General features: G+C 45.0%; 1 protein-coding gene across 1 annotated transcript in view; it reads left to right on the plus strand.

Annotated features, from left to right (window-relative positions):
- The first annotated feature begins 1,422 nt into the window (after positions 1–1,422).
- The window catches only part of TWF2 (twinfilin actin binding protein 2), a 77,239-nt gene continuing 59,909 nt past the window's right edge, over positions 1,423–18,752 (plus strand). The window contains exon 1 of the mRNA XM_084839710.1: positions 1,423–1,540. Coding sequence (XP_084695836.1) covers positions 1,516–1,540 — 25 coding nt within the window. The 5' untranslated portion in view covers positions 1,423–1,515. The remainder of the gene's footprint in view (positions 1,541–18,752) is intronic.

Here is an 18,752-nt window from a genome sequence, read left to right on the forward strand (position 1 = left end):
CATGTGTGTGTGTGGGGGAGGGGCAAAGTGCACAGGTTAACTTTCTGTTTCCTCCCCAACCGTGATCTCTCTGGAAATCCCCCACACACACACACCTGCATAGCAACTAAGCTTAGGAAAAACCTCCCATTGGCACCAATGGAAAGGTGTTTTTCTAAGCTTATATGCCATGCAAGGGGAGGGTTGTTGGGCATTAGGGGAGGAGGGGGGATTAACCCTTCTCTCCCCAGTTTCATACCCCTTTGGAAATTACCCCCTGCATGGCAATTAAGCTGAGGGAAAAAAACTTTCATTGCCATCAGTGGACACTTGGGGCTCTGGAGAACATTTCGGGGGCCATGGGAAATAGATTTGGGCCCAGGCCTAGGAACACCCTGCCCAGCCAGCATAGGGCTATGGGAGTTCTGGTGCAACACATCTGGAAGGCACCTGGTTGACGAAAGCTGGCATAGTGACATTGTTTGCGCCAGGAAATTTAAACAGTAAAGCTTTCAAGCAACTGACTTCTCCCCAAAGTCAGGCAATTCCACAATATACCCCTGACGTGCTTTTATTGACCTGAGTAGCACCGCTGATTTTAATGATTCCTTTTTCATGGAACAGATGTGTTTCCTGGATCTCCTTCTGAATACAAGACTTTGCCTATGGGAATAATAATAATACAGATTTTATTTTGTTCATAGTTATCATTAATTTGATCAGTACAATATTATGGGGCCGGGTTAAAGTCAGATCCTTGTAGTCAAAAACGGATCCTTACAATTTTATGGTTTTTAAAGAGGACACCAGCAAAAACGGCAATCAAATCACTGAGCACATCTGCCTCCAGGGACCCAACCACAAAAATCAGGGATCCAGCACTTGTTGGCAAAAAGAAGGGTCCGAGGCAGAGATCCTCACGATTTCCTATGATTGTTGACGGGAGCACCTGTAAAAATCACGAGGATGCTTGCCTCAGATCCATGCTTTTGGGCCAACGAGTGCCGGATCCGTGATTTTTATGGTTGAGTCCCTGGAGGCAGATGCGCTCTGTGCCTGGGTGGTGATTTGGGGGATGTCCCCTTCAAAAATCATATGAAATCCCAGGAGGACCCGTTTTTGAAGTCATGGATCTGGCTTTTACGCTCTTCCCGGTATTATTATGCCTATCATTCAGCCCGCAGCTCCTTCCTGCCGCCCCGCCCCGCCCCGCCCTGCCCTTCTTAACGGTGCCGCTGCTGGCGCTGCCGGGGGCGATCGGGAAGGCTGCTGCGAGGCACGGCCGACCCGCCTCCCTCCCCTCCAGCCCGGCGAGCCCAGAGCCGACGTCCGCGGCCTCCGCCCGCCCCGGCGATCCTGCCGCCCCGCCCCGCCGCGCCGCCGTGGCCCCTCCCCGGGGGCGGACCGCGCTCCAGCCCCGCCCGCGCCAGTCAGCAGGAACCCGGAAGCGGGCGGCGCGGGCGTCGGAGCCGTTTCCTGCCCGGGAGACAGCGGCGAGCTCGGCGGGGTCTGTCGAAGCGGACCGGATCCGGAGCCATGACTCACCAGACCGGCATCCACGGTAGGGAAGGCTGCCGTCGCGGCGCCCCCCCCGCAGCCCTTCCCGCTCCGGAGCCTGGGGCGAGCGGCCCGCCCGGCTGAGCCTCGGGCAACAGCCGCTGCCCATCCCTGCAGCCGCACCCCGCTCCGGTCCTGGCTCCCCCCAGGTCGCCTTTCCTCTGCCCTCCTCGCCCCGGCGCTGCCGCACTCAGCGTGCGGTGCTGGTGGCGGGGAGAGGGATGCGGCGGTGCCCTGGCCAAGCGTGCAGGTCCCCGGGGCTGATCCTGCCCGGTGTTTGGAGAAGGACGCTGCGCAAGCTGTGTCGCCTGTTCGGGCGTGTGTGGCTCTTAAAGCAAGGGGCATCCCTGATTTCCTGGGAGGGATGAATTAAAGGGGGGGATTCTTTCAGATGAAGGGCACCTGGCGATCTTGGCTCCTCTGCTTCTAGATATGCCTGGGGGGTAGACACTGCCTCACAGAGATTGCACTGGATGCCTCACCGAGCCCACGTTTCTCCTAAATGCGAAATGGGCTGCACTCACCGGCAAGTATCCATTTTCCCAGGTGCTGGTCTGTACAATCAGTAGCCAAGGGGAGCTAGAGCTTCAGGGTTAAAACAGGTATGTTCTGTATACCCCCTGACGGCCCTTGCTCATCTGGATTTCTAGAAAGCACTGCCCACAGTCTTCGTTGCTATCCAGCTTTTAAAGCCTGCAGCGGTATCTCTTCTGGATGACTTGTTTTCTAGTAGCCTCATCATGTATTTAGCATCTTCTCTTTTACATGTGATCTCCATATGTGTGCAGCAGCTTCCAACCCCCGCTCCCTCATGTAAAATCTGCACAAACAGCAACAATAGTTGTTGTGGTTCTATGTGGGTGCAGTTGTTTCATGGGGATGTTGTTGGGGCTCCTTGCTTTTCTCTGCTCTGCGAAGGATTTGAAATGTGTCAGCCTTTCTTCTGCTGCTCTATTATATCTGAACGTGTTTAGCTCTGCAGTGTGAATCATAATTGCAGGAGCCATTTCCCATTCTGCAAAGCAGGCAGCTACTTCGTTTTATGTCTCTTCGTGTGTCTTTAGCATTCTTCAAAAGATCACACAAAACATAATCTGAAATAACAAATCCTATCAAATTCTTGATACATGCTAGGATTTTGTTGAAATTCATGCAGCAAAGAATTGCAGCACTGCAGAAGGTAAAAGTAATGCAGGATTTGAGTTAGAAAGCTGTGATAGTTCATTATTACAATAAATGATACAGTGTGCTTATGATATATGTGAATTGTACTGACTAAACTAATGGTAATTATGGCGAAAAAATATCTGTATGCCTTTTGTCGTCCTATTTTTAACTTACTGAGAATTTTTAGAGATAATGCCAGGCTGCAGAATGACACCTGAGGCCTAATCCAAACTTGATGTCATATCAGTTTTAATCCTCCAGACAGTACTTTTTCAGCAACTGTAGATGTCTCATGCTGCTAATGTTGAGTGCATTAGATTCTACAGTGAAATCTCGACAAGCTGTAATAATCCGAGAGGGATTGATTGCACAGCTGTGAGGATACAACCTGCTATAACAGGATGAAACTGAGTAACAAGAATTGTGATTGGAAGCCAGGAAAATACCTTAAGAGGGCAACCAGCAAATGATCTCCTAGGACATGTCCACCCCCACTCCCACTCCCATTCTTTAACCTTCAGAATTAGAGCTTTTTCAGTGGTTAGGATCTCTAATTTTCAGCACCATCACAAAACTGTGATTCTAAAGGGGATGGTGGGCTGATCAGAATTTGTTTAACTGGTTCAAATGTATAATTGTACATTATACACTGTTAAGAGAGGTGCTGATATGCCTGAAGACCTTACTGAAAAGCCCTCTGCATTTTGCCATAGGGAACAATCTCATGGGTACTAGTAGCAGTCTCGCTTTATTAACAACAGGTACATTAGTGTGTGTAATTTTGTAGTGGCCATGTAGATCTATGATTAATTTCAGCTTCTTTAAGGGAGCAATCCTATGGCTGCTAGATGGCCACAGGATATGTCCATTCTCTGGGAACCAACCCCCCCCCCCTGCGCTGTCTCGCAGGCTGCTCAGAACAGCCGTGCACTCTGTGCTTGGAAGAGGAGCGTGGAGCGGCGAAAACAGGGCGTTCCAGGGCAGGGAAGGCAGAAATTCCGGTACAACACATTCTATATGTCATCCGGCATCCTCTTCCCCCACTCCGCCTTTCTGCGGCTAGACAGCCGAAATCAGCTGTCTAGCGGCAAATGCAGGGCAGCTGAAGCGCAGAGGGGACAATCCCCTCCATGCTTCTCCTGCCCTGCATTGGATAGGCAGTCACCTCTGAGTTCAGAGGCGGCCGCCTATCCCCCATAGGATTGTGCCCTAAGTATGCCATCGACAGCTAAGGCTGATTTGGCTTGCATGTTAACACTAACAATTTAAGGGTCATTCATAAGTTATGGAGAAGTGTATGCACACATGTTGGAATTAGCTATATGTGACACACAACATGTGTTCCATCATATTCCACCTTTTTTCCAAGCAGCTCAGGCATACATGGGTTTTCTCCACTGCCTACTACATCAGCACAACAACCCTGTGAAGTAGGTTAGGCTAAGAGACTGTGACTAGCCTAAGGTCAGCTTTGGATTTGAATCTGGGTCCTCCTGTTCTAGTCTGGTACTCTAACCATTAGATCACACCATCTCTCTGTTTACTTTATGCATACTTGTATACAGTGTCATGTTTGAAGTAGTTACGTGTTTCTATCAATAACATGAATATATCAGATGTGAACTAGGCCTGAAGGTCTAGTTGGAGGTGTTGCCCAGCTTATCTAGATATGGCATTTCGCTATAGCTGTTTTGGCAATTTAATACTAAAATGGAAGAATGTGTGTGTTGGGAAGAACTACCACGTGCAAGAGGTACCAAGTAACCACAATGTTTTTGAGTTGTGGCCTTTATTTTGACACTGTGCCACTTTTGCTAATCTTGCTGGTCCCCATTCTGCCATTTGGACTAGCATGGGCAGCCTAGGGTTGTCACAGTCTTTGTGTAGCTTGTAGGTATCAGGCTGAATCCTGAGAGGGCCTCTGTCTGAGAATAGCCTGAATAGCTTGTAGTCTTCCAAATTTTAGGTGGTTGTCCATTATTTGATTATTTCTACATTCCAAAAACAAGACTGGACTTGAAGAAATAGTTGGTCAGAGCCTTTGGTCTGGTAAAATATTTTTTAGTATGCTTTGTCATCTGTGTTGTGTGTGTCACTAAGTGCAGTTATCTCTGTATTGAGGCAGAAGTCCTAAATTTCTGTGCTACCATGGGGTGATTAATCCCCCCCCCTTCTATCCGCTCCTTCCTTATTCTCCTATTCCAGATGTATTTACCTCAGGGATGGACAACTTGTGGCTCTCCAGATGTTTTGGCCTACAACTCCATCATCCCTCACCATTGACTATGCTGGCTAAGGCTGATGGGAGGTTAGGCCAAAACATTTGGAGGGCCACAAGTTGCCCACCCTTGACATGATCAAAGTTTGAGGCAGTGGTTTGCTAACACGTTGACAATACCATTGTCATCTCTTGGGCCATTTTGTGATGTCCCATAATTCAAAGCAAACACACAATGGATGAAAGTATGGAAAAAGGGAGCTCAGCTATAGGACCTTGGAATGTATTGCTTGAGTTACCAAACCCAATACAACGCTTTTGATTTGGATTAAGAATTACAGTGTAATAGTCCTGTTAACCACAGTATCTTTGGATTTTACATACAGGCCCTGGTGAAATCACAGCCTTGCATTTTCTTTAGCTATCTAAATACTTTGATGCTTGGCCTAGTAAACTTTAATTTGGCTTTGACATAAATAAACTGAGCCAAGAAAAATTACTCATGTCCTGAAACATCTCTTAGAGTAGCTGACACAGGGTTCACACAACACGCTATCCCACCATGGGTTATTGTGTTGTCTGAGCACAGTGTGTTTTCCGCTGGGTGGGTTATCGTGTTGTCTGATTGCAGCATGTTTTCCGCAGGGTGACTAGTTAACCATGTAGTGTGGTTTATTTTCCTCAATCAAACCACCTTGAGAACCCATGGCTTGTTGGGTTGTTCAGGGTGGTTAACAAGTGAACAAGCAACCCCACAGAAAATGCGCTGCATTCAGACAACACGATAACCCACGGTTCAGCAAAAGCCCACACTGGGTGGGTTAGCGTGTTGTGTGAACCCAGCACTGTTAACTTGCTTCTGAAGAAGGTGCATGGCTTGACTGGGAGTGGCAAGGGTTCATTTCAGGGTTTGGTCATTGTAAACAAACTGAAGACACAGATTGTGGACGACTCTTCTCTCTCCACCCCTCCTTCCATATACTTTAACTACCTTGAAATCTCAATTGAGGTTTTAAATGCGCTATAAATTATGTAACATAATCAATATTAGTATATAGAAGCTGGAGATGCGAGAGACCTCCTGGGTCAGCTTTTTCGCCACTCTTGACAATACAGAATTGTTACCTGCTATAGATTCTTCAGTGCTTTGTCCATTTCAATTGCAGTGAATTGTGTACTGTTGATTTTCCCCAGCTGTCTTCAAGAGGCGGTTGTGCAGAGTAATATATCTTGACGTTCCTGAATTCTTCCTGTTGTTAAACACTTTGGTGAGATTCCTTTGGCAGGAACCTCAAATTTACGGTCCCTATTACTTAGTGGCTCAACCACCATTACTTGGCAATGAAGCCAATTGCATCTTGGTCTCTGCTCTACAAAGAGTTTAATTAAGAAGCAAACAAGGGAAGTTTCCTGATCTACCAAAACATTTGGGAAGCTGGAAGCTCTCAAGCAATGAATACCTGATCTGTTTTCCTTATTCCCCATCCCTAGAAAAGACAATGCACTCCTCATGCATTGATGCATTGACTTTCACACCCTGATTTAAAGTACCAGGGGGTGCACTTCATGGGATGGTGTCCTTGTTTTTTAAGAAAGAATTTGGGGATGCGCAAGTTCAGCTCTTATGATCCATAAGTGCAGGACAGCCATGTCTTGGATCCCTTGAAATTAAGCAGCACCGGGGTCAGCACTGGCAGTCTAGTCCATAAGAGGAAAGAATGTGGAAAAACTCTGCGCATCATTGCAGCTTTCTTTTTCAAGCTCTTCTGATTCCAGTCTAGATCACCACGTTTTAGGAGTGCAGGAAACTCTCTTAAGTTTCTTTAAAATACAGTTTGAATTTTTCTTCAGTCGTTCCAACTGTATCCCCAATTCTCCTCTGTCAGGTAGTTGAAGCCAGGCTGTTTCCTTCCTCATGCCCATGTCACCCATAACCCCTCTAGGCTACAGTCCTGTTGACACTTACGTGGGATTAAGTTTCATTGAACGTAGTGGGCCTTACTTCAGAGTAGACCTGTGGGGTTGCATGTTTAGTCTTTTTTTATCACAGCCCTCTTTTGTCTAATATACACCTCAGGAAGTTTAAAGTGGATCTACTTTCATCACTGAGAGAGGAAACCAACTTGAAGGCTATCACATCTAGTTGTCCAAAGGTGATGATGCACTTTGTGTTTTATGTTTAACAATGTGGGCACTTGCCCAGGAAAGCATGTGTCATGATAACATTGTGTTAAGATGTGTTCCTATGCATGTTTATACAGAAAAATGTCCTACAACTCCCGTGGAGAATGCTGGGAGCTATAGGACTTTTTCTGTCTACACATGCATAGGATCGCGCCCGTAGTCATGAAAGTGCCAAAGGACTCTTTGTTTCTTTGCTAACAGCAGACTGAAATAGCACTACGCCTCTACAATTTGTATTAGCGTTTTTCCATTGCAAAAAGTGGCAGTTTGAGAGAGAGGTAAAGTTCCTTGCCTACCAACACATCCAAAACTATTTGGATCTCACCTTGTCGAGGAACAGCCCAATCCTAGGCAGAGTTCAGCATTCCTAAGCCTAACTGGGAGTAGATTGTGGGGACTGGGGACTGAAGCACAAAACAAGAGCTGAAGATGGGTTCATGGTTCAGTGCTCTGTACTGGGCTAAGGAGGAGCTTCCTGTTTAAGTTTGCAGCTCAAGTGTCAGGAATTTAGCAATCAGTAAAATCTGAATAGATGCTCATAATTTGTACCTAATTGTTCTCCAGACTTCCTTCAACCTGCTACTCTTGTATTTGCTGCTCTAGAGAAGCTGTTTTTCTAAAATATTTGCCCTGGATCTCATTGTTTTCTTCAGTTCTGAATATCTGAGTGAAATGTCCAAATTGCCTTGAACAACTGCCTGCTTCTCTACCCTGATTCTTCATTTTATTTTCTCAACTGTATCCTTTGTTATGGTTAGTTGGGCTTTATGCCAGATCACCCTACCTTTTAACCTCCAAAGTTATTTGCATTTCACCAACTGGTAATCCATCAAAGTCATCCGTTTGCATAGCAAATGGTAATGCCAGTGTTCATATTCCCTGCAAAGAGCTGCTGTGTTGAAAGATGAATGCAAGTGCAGTAACATTGCTAAGTATTCAGCATTTTAAAAACCCACACAATGGAACTGGTTTTATTCCAGCAAAATTAACCAAGCATAACTCTCTGGATCTAGTCTCACAAGTAATAACAATAATTAGAGTCATCATTCCTTGCTGTAGGGCAGGCTCTAAAAATAATTGAACACAGACAGCTTAATTCTTAATGTACCTTCTTATTTGCAAGGTCTGTATTGTTACATTATAGCAATGGGGTGGTTTTCCCCACTCTTTCATTGTATGCTCGTGGGAATGTGCTTAAAATGCTTTGTTAAGCTGTACCTTTTGTTCTAGGTTTAATTTACCTGTAGTGTTATCATGATCATTAACATGGGTTAGCACTCCACCCTTCTTAACCACTGTAGAAGAGTGGAGAAATCTCTTTTGTTTAACTAATATAGATCTTAATTATGTCCTTCAGGGCTCATGGTGGCTTACCATATAATAATTAATTCACTTTGCCCACACAATAACTCTTTAAGGGTAGGTTAGATGGAGGGATGGTGTGTAGCTGAAGGCAACCCAGTGACTGACATGACTGAGCAGGGAATTTAAACCTGTGGCAACTACATATGTCGCACAGTTTGCATGTAAGGGTAATCCATGATTTATTACCACTGGTATGAGCTGGATAGAGCCTGAGCAAAACCTTGGCCTTGCACCCTCCTCACCTCCCATCACTACCAATCACCTCCCATTTAAAAGGGGATTAGACAAATTAATGGAGGATTCGGCTATCAGTGGCAACTAGTCATGGTAGCTGCATATTACATCCAGTATCAGAAGCAGCATATTTCCTCGCAGTGCCAGTTGCTGGGGACCACAAGCAGGAGGTTGCTACTGTGCTCATGTCCTGCTTGTGGATTCCCAGTGAGGCATCTGGTTGGCCGCTGGGGGAACAAAGCTCTGGACTAGATAGATCCTTGGTCTGATCCAGCACAGCTCCTGTGTTCTTACATTTTCATTCTCCTGTATGGCAGGTAGAAAGATTTCACTAACGTTTAGTTTCATGTTCCACTAATCCTGGTTTGTCATTCTGTGTTACCCAGAAATCATGATCGATAAAACATAAAAAAAAGTGCCAGGTTTGAAGTTGGTTTGTTTAGAAACTGACCTCTGGTTTGTCCATAATGAGAAGCTAGGATTAGTGGAATGTGAAACCAAACCCTAGTGAAGGCCTTCTTCTGGCTTTGTGGGAGGAGGTGAGGAAAGGGAGGAGAACATAGGGCTTTGCTTGGGCAAAACAGCCCATTTATGTGAATGTCCAACTAACCTTAACTTGTGCTGGGGTGAAATCACAAACTGCTCTTTAAATGTAGGAAGTGGCTTATTTGGTCCCAGAAAAAGCTTTTCTGTGTCTCATATCCCCTTTGATGGCTGAGCTTATACTCCTGGCAAATTGCCATTGTGCAGCATTTTAGATAAAAGCCATGAGTAAGCTCCTGGTCAAATATACTGCAGGAAAAGCCAGAACTAAAACCAGTTCGTGCTGGTTTGTTTGCTTATTTTTTGTATTTTTTGCAAATGTGAAGTGTTCAGACCCAGTCTGGATTTTAAAAGCCTCCCTACCACCCACACTAGGGTCATGATCTCAACTGGGGCCACTGTGCCTGCTTTAGAGTAAAATGAAAAAAGATGCAGCTGTTAGATATGGAGTTAAAGTAATGTCTGTTTTGGCTCTTAGCAATTGCATAGAGGGTGAGAGCATGGCCCCACCTTCTGACCCTCACTGCCACCCCCGTCCATATCTGGGGGGGGGCACATCTGTAGAGGAAAGCCTGCTCTATGCTGTAGGTCCTCCTGTGACATGGAACCCTGCATACTCAGGGTTCCACTTCACAGGGGGAACCTACAAATACAGAGCAGCTCCGTGGGTAAGTGGGGTCTGTACAGATTATTATTATTACTACTACTATTATTTATTAAATTTATGGGATACCTTTCTCTTAAAAAGACTCAAGGGAGGGGTTAAAACATGCAAAAAGTTAAAACACTTTAAAACAGCTAAAAACAATTTAAAATGCCAAGACCCAGTAAAACAACGCAGGGTGCCATTCAGTGCATGCTTAGACAGAAAAAAGCCCTACAACTCCCCAAATTCCTCAGCCAGATGTTTTTCTGTGTAAACATGTATAGGATTGCACCCTAAATTAAAAAGCCCCATCATATTTATTTATTTATTTGTGATATTTATATCCTGCTAGATAAAGGACAAGATGCACCTGATCTCATCTGATCTCGGAAGCTAAGCAGGGTCCCTGGTTAGTATTTGGATGGGAGACCTCCTGGGAATCAGGCTTCCTGCATTGAGCAGGGGGTTGGACTCAATGGTCTTGTAGGCCCCTTCCAACCCTATAATTCTATGATAATAGAATCCCTGAGCAGTTCACGTATAAATATTAAAATCACATTTAAAATACAATATTAAAAACATTAAACAATTCCAATTACAATAAAAGCAATACAAGGAGTAGTAAGATCATATGCTGTCAAATGCCTAGGAGTAGAGGGAAGTCTTAACCTGGTGCCAAAAAGATGACAATGTTGGTGCCAGGTGAACGTCTCTGGGATGTGAGGTCTCCCTCATTCTCCATGCAGTTCTTAATCATGTGAGGAGAACAGGGTGTTAGACGTTCAATGTGCTGCTTCCATCTCTGCTGTAGGATACCACCATAGATGTTGCTCCTTCTACTAGAAGTCGACGTACTTAAGATCACAGTGACCTTCCCCTGACATTGCAGAAAGTGAGCATGTGAGTGTCTCCTCATGGAAACATGGTGTGGGGATTATCTGCATGACGCATCCTTTTCAGAGCAGCACCCGTGAATGGGATCCAGCTTGTTTATATATCCTTCTGGGAAATGTTACGGTTTCCATGCAAAAATTCCACATTAAAATTCTCACGTGATTGCTTTTACAAAATCTATCCTTACGTACAGAATATTATGTCAGAAGTGGTTTTATAGCTAGGCACAATATTGAATAATGATTTCAATAAATAGTTTCTTGAGCTTGGTTTGAGTGTGAGGGCTGGTTCACATGCAGCCCCACCATGTGTGCTTTACACACAGTGGAGTGTGGGAGAAAGATTGTGAATAAAAAATGTGTAGACCCAGGGCTTATGGCATATGCGTGTACTGTGTGCATCCCGACCATGCTGTCCCTCTATCCCTATTTTGCAGTTGCTTGTGTGTGCGTGATCTGCATGCAAATCTTTGCATGTGAGCCACAGTTAATTCTATATCTGGTAGTGGAAAACCAAGGCTCAGCTCCATGGCCACAGTGCATAGAGCAGGGGTAGGCATCCCAGTTCCCTCCAGATGTTTTGGATGACAACCCCCACAATCCCTGATCATTGGCCATGCTTGCTAGGGCTGATGGCGGGTGTAGTTCAAAACATCTGGAGGGAACCAGGTTGCTTACCCCTGACATAGGGGATATTTTCCAGAGTTGTGTGTGAACCAGCCTTTAGAATCTCATGATTTTGGCATCCCACGTGTTCTGCTACTTTCCTAAATTGGTAGGCACTGTAGATACTTTGCTCCAAGTCCAGTAAGCTTTGACTTTTCTGTAGTCTTTATTCTCACACTACCTTCTTTCCTGAAACAAAAGATGTTCTTTTGTTTTTCATTATAGCATCGTTGTGTGTTGGGCAGAGGAAGGAAACCTAACAGATAGCCGTACTAGCCAGATGGCACAGCACATATAAGAAAAGAGCTCTTTCTGCAGGACTGAGATAATGTGCAGTGCTTCATTTGTGAATCTGCCCAGTGGGAATTCCAGCTAATGGTGTCACTTTTAAGCAAAAGAGGAGATTTGATTGAATGAATAAATGAGGAAATGGGACTACTGTACCTGTAAATGTTGAGACATCACCTAGATCCTATGACTTTGAGCTGCATGTGTGTACAAGCAGCAGTGCCTTCACAATATGTCTTGTACTGATATTCAGCTCATTTGTTGCATCCAAATTCCTGTGCAGACTCACCTGATCCGCATCTCCTGGGCCAATGTGCAGGTCAGCATACAGTGCTCTGTAGGAGTTTTGGTGAATCGCCAGGAGATCTTCAGCTATTGGGCAGTGTAGAAATGTATTTTTTTATTTATTATTTGTTATTTATTAAATTTATTAATCGCCCATCTGGCTGGTCACCCAGCCACTCTGGGCGATGTACAGCGTATAATAAAACAGTTTAAAACAATAAAATTCTACAATAAAAACGTTTTCTAAAATACCCTAACCCACCCCAAATGTCTGCCTGAACAACCACGTTTTTAATGCACGGCGGAAGCTCATTAAAGAGGGGGCATGGCGGAGTTCCCTAGGGAGGGAGTTCCACAGAGTGGGGGCCACAACAGAAAAGGTCCTCTCCCTCGTCCCCACCAGTCTAGCTGTCCTGGCTGATGAGACAGAGAGAAGGCCATCCGAGGCTGATCTTGTTAAGCGACCTGTCTGGTGTTGCTGGAGGTGCTCCTTAGGATAGGCTGGGCCGGAACCATGTAGGGTTTTAAAGGTCAAAACCAATACCTTGAATTTGGCCCGGAAAACAACTGGTAACCAGTGCAACTCCTTCAGCACTGGAGTGATGTGATCTTGCTGGTGGCTGCCTTTAATCAGGCGAGCCGCTGCGTTCTGTACCAGCTGCAGCTTCCGAACCGTCTTCAAGGGTAACCCCACGTAGAGTGCATTACAGTAGTCTAAATGAGAGGAGACCAGGGCATGTACTACCGATGGGAGCAGATGGTTGGGAAGGAAGGGGCGCAGCCGCTGTATCAGATGGAGTTGATATAGCGCTGTCCGGCCCACAGCTGACACCTGAGCCTCCATGAACAGCTGGGAGTCCAAAATGACCCCCAGGCTGCGGACCTGGTCTTTCAAGGGTACCCGTACCCCATTCAACACCAGGTCAACATCCCCCAGCCTCCTCTTGTCTCCCACCAAAAGTACCTCGGTCTTGTCAGGGTTCAGCTTCAGCTTATTTCTCCCCATCCAGCCACTCACCGTCTCCAGACATTTGGACAGGGATTCTACAGCCAACCTTGGTGAAGATTTGAATGACAGGTAGAGCTGCGTGTCATCCGCATATTGATGACACCGCACCCCAAACCTCCTGATGATAGCCCCCAGCGGCTTCATATAGATGTTAAATAGCATCGGGGAGAGGATGGAACCCTGTGGCACCCCACAAGTGAGTGGCCACGGGTCCGAAACCTCCTCTCCCAGTGCTACCCTCTGGTACCTGCCAGAGAGGAAGGACCAGAACCACCGCAATACAGTGTCTCCAATGCCCAACCCCTCCAGGTGGTCCAGGGGGATACTGTGGTCAACGGTATCAAAAGCCGCTGAGAGGTTGAGGAGAACAAGGAAGGAGCATTCACCCCTATCCAGAGCCCTCCTCATATCATCCACCAAGGCGACCAAGGCCATTTCTGTCCCATGCCCAAGCCTGAAGCCCGACTGAAATGAAATTCTGAAATCAGAATCCCCAGACTGCCCTTCGGGCCCAACCTCCAGTACATGCACTCAGCAACCTTGGTCTCATGGAGAGGGGGTCTGGTGAAGACCAAGGACTCTCGGTAGATAACAGCCACTCCCCCTCCCTGATCCCCAGCCCTCGGCTGCTGTGCATACGAAAATCCGGCTAGACACATGGCCGCAAGGGTTGGAGCAGCAGCCTCGGCCAGCCAGGTCTCCATAATACATGCCACGTCTGCACCCTCATCCAGGATCATGTCATGGATGAGGGAGGTTTTCTGGGTAACAGACCTGGCATTGCAGAGCAGCAAGCAAAGGCCAGAAGATGGGGTCACGCCTCCCCCAGCCATCCTTTGGCTCTGGACAGGCCCGGAGCAGGGGACAGATACTACACATCTCTCCCTTGTTCCCCTTACCTGGCATGGCCTGCCCCTAGCACTCCGCCAGTGCCTGCCGCCCAGCCTTGGTATGTTCTGGCCCCCAACAGTCCCCCCACTGCCTCCATCAGGTGGACACATGCCCCCTCGCTCCCGCCTATCAGGCAGGCTACCCACCCCTAAAAACACAACAAAATCCCCCAGAAACTAAAAAAACAAAACAAAAACAATTATGTAAAAATAATTGTAACCCCCCCCCAAAAAAAATCTGCATTGCAACCAATTTGTATGAGGTGGCCTGAGGGCTGCCTTTTTAAAAAACAAGTTATAGCCACATGGAGCAACTAGAGCGCATGACTGCTGCCACACACATTGAAAATGGACCGCAAATGCCCCTGGGAGTGATGTGATGATGTGCTGTCTCTCCCGGGCACATTGTATGGAAAAAAAGATGTGTGTCAGCTTTCCATATGACGTCCCTGGGAGAGACAGCACATCATCACACCTCATCACTCTCAGGGGCATTTGCGCCACCTTTTTCATTGCGCGTGGCACTTCCTTTGCCCTCCAGCAGCTTCAAGTGGCTTTAACTTGTTAGGAAAAGATAACGAAATTAAAATGCGTTCCTGAGACCACCTCATACAATTAGCCTCAAACTAGAGACTATTGCCTCTTTTAAAAAAAGATCTTCCTTTTTAATAAGGCAGCCCTTCGACCTCTTCATAGAACTGTAAGTAAAGTTTCGTTTAAAGAAATAATTTTGTGCAGACTTAAAAAAAAAAAAATATACGTATTAATCTGATAATGGGATGGAATGGACCTTGAATTGCGCGCATGCGAAAGTGACATGGACTGAATTTAGACTGATCTGACAAAGCAAGTACTTGATTCATATGTTCCTGCCACTGGCTGAAAGCTACTTTAAATCTAAACTGTTGCCATATAGAATCTAGACTATTCTGTATGGCAAGCAGTTTGTGTGTAGCTGCTTACCATGTGGATTTGCCAGTATTCACTAGTGAAACTGCCAGAAATAGTTATATGGGACCTTTAGGTGGTACCCAAGTGGGGTTAGCTTCACAGTGTGTGCTCCTTCTTGCACTAAACTGGAACAAATTGAAGATCTCTAGGCTATGGAGGAGGACTCTGTGATGCTGCAGCTTTGTCCTACATTGCCCCTCGGGGAGACCAGAGTGATGCTAGTATGGGGAGGATCTCCTGTGTGAACTCTTCCCCCATGACATTTGTCCTTACTGAGTGATGAGAGAGGGAGCCATGCTGCATCAGCTTTCATGTTGCAAAAGGTAATGGTAAAAATGGATTTTCATGGGAAAGAGAATGAAGCCTGCATATGCTCAGAAGCACTCTCCTTGATTTCTTCTCATGTTCCGATTCTGAGCTCTGACATTCGAAACAAGTTGTAAGCAGGAGACTTGGTAAGCAGATAAAGTATTCAGCCTTACAAGTGCTGTTTTGCTGTATTGTAAGCCATTTTAGAATAACCAGCCTGCTTGGATGATGGTAGAAACTCTTGTTGGCCTGGCAAATTGTTTGTAGTAAAGGTGAAATTGAGGGTACTAGTTTTATTCCTGATTTAAAGGAGGGGGAATTTACAAGCTATATTTTTAGAAATTCAAATGGTGCTATTCTTGTTTTGGTGCTGTAGTGTATAATGGAACATTTTTACTTCCTCTGCCAGCCATTTCATACATCTTTTCTTCCTACATGGAGATTCAACTTCGTGTAGGAAAAGGCGTGTTTAACAACAGGTTTGAAGAGTAGTATGAGTGATACCTTTCTCCTGTTGGATCCATTGATAAGGCAACTGATATCCTTAATCTCTTGTTAATCTATACTAGCAGATCTGACAGGGCAATTTTAATATGAAGAAATAACTTACAGTATGGTCTTTCCTGGACTGTACCACTTTATTTTGCAGAAGGGGCTTTGCATGTTAAAATGCTCCTCCATGTAAAATTGTCCCAGTGGTAAGTCAGGAGGGAGAGCTGGGCTAAAATCCTTATCCCTGAGAATATTGGTTTTCCATGTACAGTCCTTTGTAACACAGGGGAAGCATTTATGCATGCAGTTATCCTCCTTTATTCTGGAATAGTATAGTCCAGGAAGGACTGTTCCACATACTATTTCTGCACACTTAAATTGGTGCCAGGTGTGGATTCAGTTTTGGAAGACATAGGCTTTAAGAAAAGAATACTAATTAAGTACTTCTCAAAAGTCTACAAACGAGTTGGTGTGAAAAGTTGATTTACTGCTTTTCACTTGCTGGAGAATTCTGACCAAATCTTAACCAATGATGGGTGGGTTTACAGAAGAATGTACCTGAAAAGGGATTGAAAGTTGGGCACTTCTATTTCCTAGAAGCTAAGCTACTGTGAGCACACTTTGTGGCCAGAAAGCACAGAAGGGTCCTTTTCACAAGGTGACCTCAGGGTGGATTTGCTGTGCATTAACTCAAAGCCCCTCTGCCCTGAATTGTATGGGTCACTGGTCTAGTTTAGCAAAGGCATGCCAGTTTCTATAGTCCATTTTCACAAGGGTAGGATGTAGCCAGTACTACTTCTCACTGCCTCTGATTTTTCCCACCCTGATGGATAAAAATGCTTGCTTTATTTATTTATTTATTAAATTTATTAATCGCCCATCTGGCTGGTCACCTAGCCACTCTGGGCGATGTACAAAGTATATAATGAAACAGTTTAAAACAATAAAATTCTACAATAAAAACATTTTCTAAAATACCCTAACCCACCCCAAATGCCTGCCTGAACAACCACATTTTTAATTTGCATTGGTGTGAAGTAGTGTAAGAGAACAATTGGCAACCGGACTTCATCTTTTGAATTCTAAGAAGTATTTTAACCATAAAATTCTAGTGACAGCATTCCCTTGGAATGGAAAGCATGCATGATGCTCAAGTTTTTTGTTTGCTGGCTAGTGGAGAGGGGTTTATTTTTAATGGGAAAACTTGGAAAAGGAATTTGGTCCACCCATTGCTTCTCTGATTTCAGATTACCCTTGATAAATAACTTTTGATGAGGCGAGAAGACTGTCTGGTTAAGTGTGTTACATTTGACAGATGTGTGAATAGAGCATTAGGAACACTGCAGGTTATCTTTTTGGTGCAGTGACAATACATGGAAGCAAGGCACAATTCCTGATGTTTGCAGCAAAGGGCGCACTTCTCTGTTGTCCATTTAATTTCAGCTGCAAAAGCGATCTCTTAGCTGGCATGGTTTGGGGGTTTTTTCATACAGAAGTGCGTTTCGCAAGTGGTAGACATCATTGTGCTAAGAAAAAAATTGTCTAGTTCTTGGATGAGTTTGTGGTCAACTGTACATCTGAGGGATCTTTCACACATTTACATGTACGTACGTACACACACACACACACACACAAATATGTAATTTATGTGCATGATGAAAAGCATGTGTTTGCAAAGATATGGTGGTTACACATGCCAAAGAACCGAGACTGGGCTTAATTTCTTGCCATGTGAGCGAAGAGTGGCAAAATACATGTTTGCTGTTGTGTCACATGGGAAGTCGTTCCGATTATGTGGGACTCTGTACAACCCAATCCTATACATGTCTCATTGAGTTCAATGGGGCTTATTCCCAGATAAGTGTGTATAGGATTGCAGCCTTAGTCTCTATAAGAAAAAGAAAACAGTGTTGGTCCTCTAGGGAAAAAACTGAGCAGACATGAGCACATTCTGTAACATACCCTATTGGCAGATAAAATTATTATTTTGAATCATCTTATCAGCTACTTTCCAGACTTGAAGGCCCCATTGTGTCCTTTATTGCTTTATGTGAGGAGAGTGTTAATGCCTAGAGTGCTCAGAAAATGGAGAGACACTCCAACACAAACAAAAGAGCTTCACTCGATACAGAGCTGTAATTTTGTGGATGCCTGAATAATTAAGGCCCTGCAAAGCTGAGCGTGTAAAGTTAGCGGAGCAGAGGAAACCCCTTGGAAGGGGTGTGCTTAAGAGCCTTTTAGTGTAATAATATGGATGTTGGGATCCATCCCTGGGGCCCTGGGCACCTGACACCCAATCCAGCTTTCTCCAGTCGTGGCTTGGCTCATGGGAGGATGAATGACTAGAAGCTATGAGATTGTTGTACAGGCGTGGAGTTCAGAGAATAATATATACACTGACATGGGTCTCTTGACTTTTTTTTTTTTTGTCAAGCTGTACTGTTAGTACTGTATTTCAGGTGGCAGCCTTGCCCTGTCTTGTAAGTGACCCCTGAACGTCTTAGCAAAGTACATCTGGAAGCACTGACAGCTGTTCTGAATCCTGATGGCCTTGAGGACCATGCCAGGAACTTGTTTATGAGGTCAATAAAATACACCAAAGTTGTTCATGACAAGTTAGTTCAAAAAACATTTATGTCCCCTGGAGGGATTGGGAACATGCATTTGAAATTTTGCAGTGGCACATTGACACCTCAAGGTCTTTATATTAAGCATCTGGAAGCATTGTGATGTCTACATTAGATGAACCTGAAGTATTCCCCCTCCTTACCAAAGCTGAAACAGGTGTATAATAGTGCTACTGGCACACAATAAACTGTAGAAAAAGAATTGGGATTCTAGTCCAGGGTAGTGACACAGATTTTCCTCAGTTATTCCTTTGGATTTAAGCCATCAATGGCATTATAAACCTTCAAAGAGAAATTGACTCCAGAAGCAAGCAGTTGCTCAAGCCACCTTTCTGCCCCAGTCAGATGTTGTAGCCATTACAGTGAGGACAGTCACTTTTTTTTTTCTCATTCTCCTTCAAAAAATGACACAATAGATGATAGGATGCTTTCCTGCTGATTTTGCCTCA

The sequence above is a fragment of the Heloderma suspectum genome, chromosome 2 (genome assembly GCF_057233095.1).
Source record: "Heloderma suspectum isolate Gila_16-S chromosome 2, 16-S_ref, whole genome shotgun sequence".
NCBI classification, from domain to species: domain Eukaryota; kingdom Metazoa; phylum Chordata; class Lepidosauria; order Squamata; family Helodermatidae; genus Heloderma; species Heloderma suspectum.